The sequence below is a fragment of the Argentina silus genome (assembly GCF_951799395.1).
Source record: "Argentina silus genome assembly, chromosome: 12".
NCBI lineage: Eukaryota > Metazoa > Chordata > Actinopteri > Argentiniformes > Argentinidae > Argentina > Argentina silus.
The window spans coordinates 13,854,052-13,867,079 of NC_139666.1; the positions used below are offsets into that span (position 1 = coordinate 13,854,052).

A 13,028-nucleotide genomic window follows, 5' to 3' on the forward strand; every position below is an offset into this window, starting at 1 on the left:
ACAACCAGGCTGATATGAAGTAACCTTGGCACTCACAGATTTGTAACTACAAAGGACAACATTTCAACTACAATGCCACAATGAAAATGCATTTTGGCAATTAATGAGACCATACTGTAATAGGAAATGATGCTCTTTTGTATTGTATTTATAAGTATAGTACAATATTAAGAAAAGAGATCACTATTGTAAAGACATCGTTATTGGGGTCCATGCTACCAAAGGTTCAACATTCCAGTTCTTTTCATTAGGCACATTGACATTCAGTCACAAAATTAAACATCAACTTGAGTAAGGTATTATTGTCAGTTCTTACCTCGACAGTGAACTCCTTCATCAAAGCCGTCCGCACAGTCTATGGCCCCATTGCAGAGCTTGTTAAAGTGAATGCATTTTCTAGTCCCAATGCACTGTATGTGATTGAGGGGACATCTGACCACCACCTCCCCCACACCTAAAAGAGAGAAGCAAGTCAATGTTAATCTTACAAGCCCTGTATGACAAGCAATTTGTGATAATACTGTATGTTAGCTACATTCTAGAGAACATCACAGGATATTTCATAATGTAACTGCTAATTCAAAATCCGAATACTGTGAATGTACACTCAGAAAGTGAAACTAGGAAGCTATATCAGAGCGTCTTTAAGCTAATGGCAATGAATAACACCAACTGGGACAAATAGCTTTATCATTGCGAAAATAATGTACTTGTATGTATTTTTCATTGTCATTATATTATTAGTATTTATGTGAAGGCACATTTTCTCCATACTGCACACTCCTTTCTCAAAGTGCTGATATTCACGGGTGCACATCGGGGTAAATATATTGGAGGCACGAGAGTCTGCGTATGCAAATGTGTTTACACTTGACAGCATTGTTCTCTACACACAACAGATGTTCAGTGCACTGGTACGCAGCCATGCTCCTGAACCACACTGATACCTAAAACAGAGTGGGCCCAGTCCCTCCCGTCCACACAAACAGCAGAGAGCAGCTGTTTAAGGATTCATGAGGCACATAGGTGACCCTCATTGGCATGGCAGCAGCCACAAAAGCACATAAAACACACCTGACCACAGCACCAGCACTGTAAATGTGTCACACTGCACCTTAACTACACTGGTATCAATTACCATAATGGCAACACAGCCACTTAACAAAAGATTTATGGCTCACGTGACGGGATCTCTTACAAACCCCCCCGAGTTCTCCTGTACCTCCGAACTCATTTTCAAGAGCACTTGAACTGTCTTCACAGAACGATTACTTATTCACAGCTTTCATTTATACTTCATAAGGCAGGATGATGCCACAATTAAGGTGGCCATTACATAGAGGGCTGTCGCTCCCAATTGATTTAAAGGGGAGATTTGTGGAGCTGTAGAAGTGCGTCTGCATCGAGACAATAATGATTCATTTTAACCATCGCTTCTAACTCTCCTGCCTTCTTTATTACAGTTAGTGGGTATGAGATCTTTTTTAAAGAAGAATTTTTTTTCTCTTAGACATCTCCACAGGCCCAAGGATATGCTATATTTAGGAAAGTCAAATATAAGTGACCTCTACTCCAAGAGTTCATATTTCATACATGAGGAAAATGGCAGACTAATCAACGGTGCTCTTTTCACACTTTTCCTCTGAGACCTGAGTGTTAACATCCAATCTTTTAGGTTACATGTTTCTATTTATATCAGATTGGCGGCAGCTTCATTTTAATAGAGATTATACTGTGCCATATACCGACTGACCCTGGTCAATTTGGATTACAAATGGTATTGATACTGGCCAATGCTTTTCAAATTACATATTCACTGCTCGTACACGTTACCATAATGTATCCAAATCTCTGAACAGCAAATCCTTTTTTCCATAGAGTTTATTATCATGGTAGTTAACACAGAAATGTGTAGGTCTCTGACAACGTAACAGCATTGTCAACCTCTCCCAATTCTCTCACTGCGTGTGCACCGATCTAATGCGATGGGAGGGAGGGGATGAATATTCAGTGATTTTGATCCACCATGCAGGAGCACACAGATGGTCTCTCTACAGCTGAGAGATGATGAGAATCACTTCTCTCAGCTCAGCCCAGCACCAAACTACGAACCACACTCTGCTTATTCCGGTGGGTCCATGAAAAGTTAAAATAAATGTTTAAAAAGTGAAAAAAAAAAAAAAAAAAGGAAGAAAAGGATTCAAGCATCCAGCAGAGATAATAAAGTTGACGGAAATTAAGTATGACAAGTCTTCAATGGACATATAGAAGAGAGAGGCAGCAAGTGTGGAATGGAGTGGCACAGCTCCAGATTCTCAATAATTGATTCATAAATTAATCATGTCCAGGGATGAAACAGCCATGCACACTTAAATACTAGTCTAATCACAAAACCAAGAGCTACAGACAGATGTATCCTTCAATGACGTGAAAATGATCTCTATCTATTAGTGAGATGTTTATTCTTTACACTGTGAAAACTGTAAACATGGGCAAATCATATAAGTTCCTCTGCAGTGCATTCCAAAAATGTTTTAAACATCATACTGTACAGTACTGTACCTACCAAGGAATAGCTTGGACACATACTCCTAGTGTCCTCCCTTGATTGAAACTGTAACCATGTTCTGTACACTATTTTTGTTTTTGTTGTTGTGGTTTTTCTATACGATTAATTATTAATCATTCGCATTCATAGGGTAATAATACAAGACAATAAGGCAACCACACACCTGTGAGGGTAATATATCCTTAGCATAATGTTGCAGCGAAGGAAATATCATTCTCAATTACACAGGGTTCAGTCAAAAAAAGACTACAGGCTAAAGGCTCAGGAAATCAAATGTTTTTCCACGAACAATGAGCTCACACATAGGCTAAGTAGGTCCACTATATTCAAAGCGAAAAATTAATCAGGTCTTTTGTGGGGGGGGGTCCTTTTTATTAACTTAAAAGAATATATGGGATGTCATATTCTGGTCCTAGGCATATTCGTCATTAGTCATATTCCAGTCCACTGCCAAAATAAATCATCAATCTCCTATCCTCTTCCACATAGTATTTTTTAATTAAAAACCATGGTGATATTTACCCACTTTGAAGAAGTCAATGAAGAGAAATCATCTGGGACTGGATAATCCCTCAATTTAATGTGAAATGAAAGCCTCCTGGCTGAAATTTCAGCGGCTATGTTCATTATGATTATCACTTTCATCAGGGTTGTACCACCGATATGTGAATTGATGAATTCTAAGAAGAAAATAAATTAGAATCAATCAGTAGGGAGCTCATTGAACTCTTCTGTTCTTCACGGTTTCTCATTTTGATTTGAAATGTGCCAAATCTGCCAATGGATTATTTTGATTGGTGATTAAAGCATCATGCATAGCTTCTCTTGGCCCTTACCTTGTCACTCTCTCCACCATGTAAAACATATTTGCTAACAACTGTAGTGACCTGTGCAGACCAGGGGCCAAATCCCAGCTTGTCTTAGTCTTCTCAATTCACTGGCAGCCATACAAACCCAGAATTTCCAGTTTTCTTCTGAAGCTATGCATGACTGAAATACCAGATGCTGATGGAAGTAGTGTTAGAGGGCCATTAGGGGGCACTTCACTTTTGGTCTAAGGGTAGCCAAATTCTCCATGGCAGTGGTCAGGGACACTACTCTACAAAGGTGCCATCCTTTGGGTCAGATAGTAAACAGAGGCTGTAACGCTCAGTAGTCATTAAAAATCCCATGGCAACTGCAAGAGTAGGGGTGATAACCCCAGTGTTCTGACTAAATACCCAAGCTGAACAATCATTGTACCACTGCCACCTTCGCATCAGCTATCAATTGTATCTTTCAACCTCTCTGCTCTTCCCAGGTCGCTGTTGTAAATTAGAACATCACTCCTTAGCCAACTCACTTGGTAAAAAAAAAAGGTTCTCAAAGATGTTTGCTTCTGCACTGTAGGTTTACATGGGTGTGATACATGAGTGATACATACTGTGTGCTGACTTCAGCTGCATTGGGTATGGTAAACTTCTCACCTCATTCCCTATGTGTGGCATTGTGACTGTCTTCAAGCTTTTAGAGATCATGCTGAAGTATATTTATATTAAGGAAGAGGACATTTGGGGTATGCCATGTTGTGGTTGACCAATAACTTGCGACAAATATCTCACAACACTGGATAGTAATAAATGGTGCAACACATGTATCCATGAGGGCCAGCAGATCACAGCACCATCAGTAAACTGTACTCACAGACTTCCAAAACTGGCCTCAACAACCTGAAAAAGTACTCCCTTATAACCTTTTTCTCTCCATGACCTTCAGGTCATTGACATTTGAAATGTTGCAGTCGGCCAGGATGAGCTTCTGCTCTGTATTTGTCTGACCTTGGACAGAGGCAAATTGTTCCGATGGCATATAAGAGCTGAGGTTCCATTTTATGGTTTCACAGTCGCCCACCTTGCTTCAGCACATCCCAGTATTATTTCACTTCCTCCCTCCTCCACCCATCAGAGAACTCCCGACACAAGCTTTACAGCTCCACACCCCCGCCCAAGGCAGCAACTGGAGCATCAACTGTGATGGGGGAAATCTGTAGGTGTCAAGAGTTGTATCCTGGACACACTGTTGTAGGACTCTTGGATGGAAACTGCACTAGATCTCAGCAGTTAGGTTTGATTCTTTGTTCTTTTTCATTTTTAGGGTTAGAGTATATTTTTTCTCTTCTAAAAAAATAATATTGTTTAAGGGCAGCAAACCTCTTAGAGTGTGGGTGGGCCAATGATTCACATCTGCTCACTCACCTGAAAAATATCATATTCTAACATATTTTCAGTACAGTATAGTAAAAGCTGTGCTTTGCATCATGACTAGTCAGTCTGTGTTATTTCTGAGTGGCAGTGGCATTCATGTTGATGTCCCTGTGATTTCATCTTCAAATGTCAGCAAGATTAGCTGCAAGCCTTTTTGTCTAGATGCTATGTCATCTCCTCAAGTTACCTTAACATTACAGTTATTATTTTTTTCATTAACTATTCACTAATATCTGAGATTCCATTACTATTGCAAGAATAACCCAATGGTTGACCAATAAAATAGTTTTCAAACTTTTAAGTTACTGAAATTACTTGGCAATATTGGCTTTCAGAATGGATAGATACCAATAGAGATACTATTCTAATGCACACGAGACTCAAACCAAACAAAATCTTTCTACCACAGCAGTCCTGCATAATGTATCTTACAAGACCGTTACAATTTGTAAAGCAAATTAGCATCACTTTGTACTAAAACTGATAGGTGTGCATAAAAGCAAGAAGGTGTGCATTATAACCAACATGTCAGCTGCAATCAAGCTCACTGTGCATTCATAACTCATATGTACATTGACAACATATCCATTGTAAATACATCAAATTCAAAACCAGTCACTGTACAATAAAACCCCTATACATCACCCTCCAACACTGAGGACTGGGGCCGAGGCCAATACACAAGAGCTTGCATTTCAAATAAATAACACAGCAAACACAGAAAAGCCAAATGAATATAATTTGCAAAATGATGACATAATTTGTGTTAAGAAATGTTTTCTAGGGCTAATTTTATGCAAATGTTCAAATCTAATTGTTAAGGGGGTGACTTCAAATGAATAATACATATATTCTTGTCAGAAGTGCTACAGCCAATCTTTTCTGAAAACAATCATCTGTTAACAACAAATTGTGCAGTATTGTTGTCAATTCTCCAAGCCCATTAGGAAATAATTGGTAAATCGATACCATTGGAACAAATCAGAGGTCAAATCACAGGTCAAACTAAAGCCAGGGCTGTGGTTAGACATATGGCTATGTATAAGTAGCAAGTCACAAAACAATGGGAAAACCTTGTGGTGGAACCAGGGCACTTAGTGGCATTGCACACTAAAGCGCATGCCACGTAAGCATGACACACCTGAATCTTGACATATATTGCATGTCATCCCTCCTCTATCTCACCCATCCTTCCTGTCAATATCTACTGTCTCTATCCCAATAAAAAGCAGTAATGCCATGAAAAACATATTTTTTAAAGCTTGAGGTGGAACCATTCATCCAATACATCCAGAATGTTCTGTAAAAAGCAGTGTGTGTCACGGCATTTCAATGACAACCGTGGGGTGCACATTTTAACAGAAGTTAAGTAAGGGGAGTAGGCTACTGTTTACCTCAAAAACATTTGGCTAAAATCCAACCCCTTAGAATAAGATGGGTTTAAACTGTGTTTCTGATCATGACTGGCTGTAACACATGGTACTGAAGGATAATTTCTAGTGCAATTTTGCTAACAGTATATTATGAAAACAAAACATGGTTGTAGTTCATATATTGATTTATGCTCATCACAGTTAAATCCTGGCCAAGCAACACAAACAACAATGAATCCATTCTAATGGTTTATTGGCACTATTATTTTCTCTCAGACGTCTGTCAGCTGTGTTTGTGGAGACTCAAAGCTCAGTGTGCTTTGACACCAACTTCTCTGCTGTAGCAGCAGGGGGGTAATGTAGGCTTTAGTACTTAGATGTCACACTATGGTTCCATGACAGCAAGACTGTCAGGTTATAAAATATGCTCTTTCTTAGGGGCTTCAGATGACAAGCTGGAGATGTTGTCCTTTACAACACACATGCAGGGAATTAAAAAGAGGAAAATAGTAGCTGTCAAAGCAGAGATTGGGAGACAAGGAAGCATGGTGTGATCATTATGAAGAAAAGGACATTATGCCTTATCAATATGAATTTACACCCTATAGTTGCTATGGAGAGAAAGGAACGTGTGGAAGATGGTATGCCCAGTGGACACACGCTCTAATTTTCCTTGTAAGGATAATTGCCTTGTAGATTGTTGAAAAAATATTAAATATGCATAAAATCTACCCTGCATCACTTTAAATGTTCAGAATGATAAAACATTCATGATGTAAAGCACCATTTATACTGGGTTATTATGAGAACATGTTCACTGGTGTGACAGCTGTGCCCTCTGGATTGACATGAAAATGGTGCCATACCATTGGACATATCTGTCACACCAATGGACTTCTCATGTTTGGCCATTTTGGGGCTTTGTGGAGATTCTCAAGCTTTTCATTTGAAATTACCGGGTTCTTCTCCCATTAGTTTTCATAGTTTATTGATTAAAAAGGTATAATTATGTTGCATTCAAATTTAAAAGGCATCACACCAAAGGATTTAACAGCTCAACACAAAAGGCAAAGGTAGACGGCCACTTTGTGAAAGAAAAAACATAATCTATCATATGAATAGACTTGACGGATATCATTCTTATAAATACACTTCTGTGTTGACATGCCAGGAATGTAAGAGTGGAGTTTTACTCATTATTGTTTAAATGATCAATGTTTTCAATGCAGCCTTTTGTAAACAGTCACAACAGTCGACATTCATAATGTTTAATTAATAACTTCCCAAAGAATTGTTGTGCAATTTTCAACTTTACAGTTTTCATCAAATTAAAATGTAGTTCTAATAGTTTTTTGCTCCATGGAAAGCAAATATATATCTGTCACAGTCTGGTTCTCATTCTCACTTGTTGCTTGTTGAGTTATTCAGGTGAGATGATTTGACCTCCAGATTAACAGCAGGCCTTAAGCATACCAACAACCCCCCCCCCCCCCCCCCCCCCCCCACACACACACACACACACACACACAAAGACATACAAACACACACCCGATCTGCACACACACACACACACACACACACACACACACACACACACACACACACACACACACACACACACGCCCCTCTGCAATCACACACGGACGCACGCACGGACGCACATACACACACCCTCATATGCACGCACGCATGTACGCATTCACACACACACACACACACACACACACACACACACACACACACACAAACCATATTTGTTGTGCTGTGTATGTGTCTCCGCTCCCCACAAACAGATGGCCTCAGCCTGGGGAAGTGTATGAGCCCTGCTCCAAATGGGGAGACAGTGCCACTAAATTAAAAGGCTTATTTTCGAAGCCGTCAGCCTCCGAACAAAAACCCTCCCCTCTGGATGTGAAAATGTGGTTTTATATCACAAGTGAACAGGATGCACATGGCAGGTTAAAGACACTGATGGCATTGTGAGCTGAACCCCTGATGATAATGAGGGCTAAATGACTCAGGGCTGTGTTTGATCCCTATCACATGGAGGCTTCAGATGTAGGGATGAGGGACTAAACATGAGATCCAATTACCTCTGCTCCAACGGTGGCACTCCAATCACATACTAAATAATGAAGTGACAGAGCTGTCATTACACAACCTGTAAGCATTTTAACACCTGAGGCACATTTCTCCCCTTATCTAGGGGAAGACTATGAGAAAGCCAAGTCATGCACATTACAAGTACATAAAATACTACAGTTTATACGCAAAAAACAGCTGTCAAAATATGCTGTGTATTCCTTGCATGTATAAATGTAAATGAGTTCATGGTCAGACGTTTCAAATTCAATGAGTCAATCGGGGCTTGTGTCTTCGCACCCAGAGAGCTGTAAAGGTAAACATTACATAATGCAGAAGGCCTGTCCTTCAGCTTAATAACAAGGTGCAACGCTACATTACCCCCTAAACCTCAGTCCTAGGGTGCCAATTCTTCCAGGGAATAGATACATTTACAATACATTTATTTCAACATGATATGTGCCAGAAAGAAATTGCCCGAAGGAGCTATTTATCACTCAGCATAGCTTTATCAATGGGACCAGGGTGCTGCCTAACTGTCATAATGTTGACTTACGAGTAAAAACATTTGATCATGAGAGAGTACCATCTCTAATATCAGCAGGGTTTAGGAAATGCTGTAAATATGACAGAATCAGGCACAAATTGGCAAGCTATGATGAGCATTGGAATAACACATGTGGCTCAAGGGGAATGACTACATTAACTTCTCAAAAATACATTACACTCTATACATAAATAAGTAATCATTTTAACAGTCATATTCTGTTATTCTTCATGGTGAAAAGGAAAATTCACAGTGAAATCAAATTGTATCATGGGTGGTTTCTCCTCAGGTTCATCTTGCCCCCCCCCAATTGAACACTGGGGAATAACTCTGGGAACCCCCATGGAGAGATTTCTTCTTTAAAGAGTTCATTCTTTGAAGAGTTCCCCTCTCTCTGCCTTTGCCTGGGAAACTGGGATCAACATCTGTGTTGAATGGGTCAAGCCAAATCAGAGTTATTAAATGGCGTATTGCCAACGCTCCATGACCACGATTGAAGGCAGCTACTGACCCTTTTATGGTTTGATCTTCTGGGCATGATAATTCAATCAGATGATTCGGTGGGGACTCCATATCCCTCAACATCAAAAACCATAGCGTTGATTGTAATGGCACCAAGGCAAGTCAAACACTGACAGTATTATAATTGTTTGTATCTCAGGGCATACACCGTTCTAGGCCTATAACCCTCAATATTCCCAACTGCACAGTGGACACGAACAGCCTATGGCTATAATGCAATTACTGTATAAGGGAGCGTTATCAGTGTTCATATTTTCATATGCAAGGTAAACGACAACATAACATATCATTCCAGACAGTCTTGACACATAATATAATTGTCATGAATGTAATTTGTTTGTGATACTATGCTAAATACTGTATGGTAGGCTAGTCATACACACTTATAGTAAAGTGTCTCAAAACAGTAGCCCAAGGATGTTATGTCTCCAAACCCTGAAATGTTTTAATTCTTAATCAGCTAGAGAGCGTCTGCTTCGGGAGCTGCAGAATTGCCACTTTGCTCGCTGTTTTTAGCCATTACAGGAAAGCGGGCTGTTTCCAGCTCCCCCGATAACCGTTGTCTGCTGTCCAGTCCCTGGGGGGCTATGCCTGAGTGGGTAGACCAGTGCCCCCCTTTAGTCTCAGGGTAATGGAATGCAAGGCTGCACTTCCCCCCGTGCCTTCAGATGTGGTGATTACACTTCCCTGACACGAGAGAGGCAAAGCAGGGAGAAGCCAATGGTGACATGACAGTTTCTCAAAGATGGGGAGGGCAATAGCTGCATGCAATCATTGCATTTGGCTGGAGAAAGACACCCACGATAGTCACATTTACTTTAAATGTTTTAATAAAGTAGGATTCAATTTAAATGGTTCTACGTAATAATGCATGGCTAGTGCCTTTATTGATATCCCATATAAAGGCTGTATTTTGTACATGGAGAAGAGCTGGAGCAATGGTTTGAACCAGATTTAATTGCATTGTTCCTGTGTGTGTAAGGACAAAGCTGATCTAATTCCTTTTTCTATCAATACATAATCCATGATAATGAGCTGTGATGAAATCCCATGATGAATATGCAGAGCTTTTTATCCATGGGCATGGTAAATAAATGGCGCCAACATGATTAATCTAAATGATAATGAAATACTGGGTGGAGGAGAAAACACCTGGCTTACTGCAACCTGGGATAGGTGCAATGGTTAAGCACAAAATTAAAAGTCATCGTCTCAGAAAGAGACAACTGGTGAAGGTGAAAATGATCAGGTCTTCTCCATTGTAAACAGGGCTGCAATACAAGCTACTTTATCTACAATTGCAATGTCATCTTTGTCAGATGATGCTATCTGCTTCCCAATCTCAAATGGCTGTTGGGATGCAATACCAATTTCTACAGTCTGGATTTGCAGGTAGAGTGTGTTCAGACAGGCAAGACCGCTAAATATGAAATATGAATACCTTGGAGGGATTGGTGTGTATGATGAATGAGTCATGAGTTACTTACATCTGTCTGGCATTTCATCTGAGGCATCTGGACAGTCTGGTTCACCATCACAGAGCCAGCCCTCTGGGACACAGGTTAGCTGGTCATGGCAGTGAAACTCCCCTACGTCACACAAGATAGGCTCTGGATGGAGAGACAGAGGGTGGAGAGGGGAGATGTGTCATGAAGAAATGAGATGGATGACTGACATGTTTCATTCAAAACATGTAACTGTAGTGCAAGGTCAGGAGCTGTGTTAAGCATGAGGCAGTAGTAAAATGGGGTGACTTAAGTGATCTTATTACATGCTTAACATTATCGTCCTCCGTATGCCTTGCAATGCTGATGTACAAATTGTGGATATGGTCTGCCATCACTGCTTCAAACCAAATGTATGATTGTTGTGAGTAGACCATTTCTTGAAAACACTTTTAGTACAAAACACCTGGCTCAATGGACCCACACTGGATTTAGCTTGACAACAAATATAAAAGTAGCACAGTAGATAAAAGATGCGACACAGAGCCTTAAAGCACACCCACACATTTGTTTCTGTAGAAAACTCAAACGAGTGTGACAACAAAAGACAGACGCTCCATCGCTTTGCAACCCATTACAATGTGGTCATTCTTCTCCCATATGTCTTGTGTCTTTATTTCAACGGAGTGAAAGCCTGGTCAGCTAAAGACTCTTCACAACCTTTCAATAGCAGGCATCTGTCAGTGTGTTGACATGTTTCTTGCCAGTGGCTGCCAGACTCATTCAGACACATTCAGTGACACATGCTGTACTAAAGTTTTGACACCACAATGTGACCTACCACTATAGCTCTTCCATTCCTAAAGGAGAACCAGTAATTTGTTTCAAAGCATAACTCTCTTACACCCAAAGGTACTGCACAGATTCCCTCACACTGTATTTCTCATTTATGTGAGGAGGGAGCAGGTGACGAAGATAGCAGCGTGTGAAAGGATGGTTATAATTCAACGCACCACTGCTCTCTGCCCTGGTGCCCTCAAGCAAATTCACTACCCTGGGATAAATCTGAAAAGGTCAAACATCTCATTTATTTTCCCCCTCTAATCCACAGATGAAATCTAGCAATTTCATTCATTATCTTAAATTATAAAACTATTCATACAGATCAGAGAAAAACAGATTTCCTGATATAAAAATATACAGGTGGCACGACAATATTGAATATTGACCTTCATATCCTAAAATAAAAAGAATAATCATAAAATGTAACCTCTTCAACACACTGCTTATTATAAGCATTTATATTGCCGTTACCACTTGGCTCAAAAACATAAACTAAAAACTGTGTTCAGAATAACAAACACACACGCACGCACGCGCACACACACACACACACACACACACACACACACACACACACACACACACACACACACACACACACACACACGCACACGTTACTTTGTCTCTATGTAAGGTGTATTTTGATACTCAAACGGTGCTACGATGTTATTTTCTAGTGGTTTCACACCAAAAAATACAATTATAGCAAATACGATGATGGCTAGGGTTATTCACCTTCACTGACAAATAAGGAAGCAAAAGGGTAAGGTGTCAATAAACACAGCTTGGGCTTAGGGTTGGGCGAGGCGTGCTTGGTTTGCAGAAGTCTCAGTGGATGTGTCTCTACCTTTGAAGCTGAATTGATTACCATTGAAAGCAGAGAGAGCTAGTGACTGAGGGGCCATTTCCTCTGCTGGCAGAGCAACCCATAAAAGAGGTGGCCTCTGGACCCAAGAGCAGCCAGGATACCTATTGATGTCAACCTGCTTTCATGCTGGCCTGCCTTGAAAGCAAAGGGCCATATTTGAGTTATTTGGATGACCTCTTATGTCAATATTTCTACCCTTTCAGATACACAAGGCCCTACTCCTTGACTTTGAACGTTTGCTGTCACTGCAGCTTCACACCTAGACCGTTTTAGACAAAAAGAAGAAGAAAAAACATTACATTCAGGAAAACAAACCCGGCTGTTTGTTTGCCCCCCCCCCCCCCCCAGTTAAAATACCACTGCATTTGCATGAGAAAGAAACAGGCAGACACATTGTATCACTAAACAGTATGGTTATTTGAAGATAATTTCTTACAAACATTAGGTAGATATGAAAATAACAGCTAAACAAAATGGCAGCAGTCTTTGGTGAGGAAAACACATGTATATTACCATAACAGTGGGAAACGTTCAGT

At 40.3% G+C, this 13,028-nt stretch overlaps 1 protein-coding gene across 1 annotated transcript in view; it reads right to left on the reverse strand.

The window, feature by feature from the left end:
- The window catches only part of lrp1bb (low density lipoprotein receptor-related protein 1Bb), a gene marked incomplete at its 5' end in the record, with an annotated part of 183,744 nt that overhangs the window by 111,266 nt on the left and 59,450 nt on the right, over positions 1-13,028 (reverse strand). Inside the window, 2 exons of the mRNA XM_083682704.1 lie at positions 317-454; positions 10,824-10,946. Of these exons, the coding sequence (XP_083538830.1) occupies positions 317-454; positions 10,824-10,946 (261 nt within the window). The remainder of the gene's footprint in view (positions 1-316; positions 455-10,823; positions 10,947-13,028) is intronic.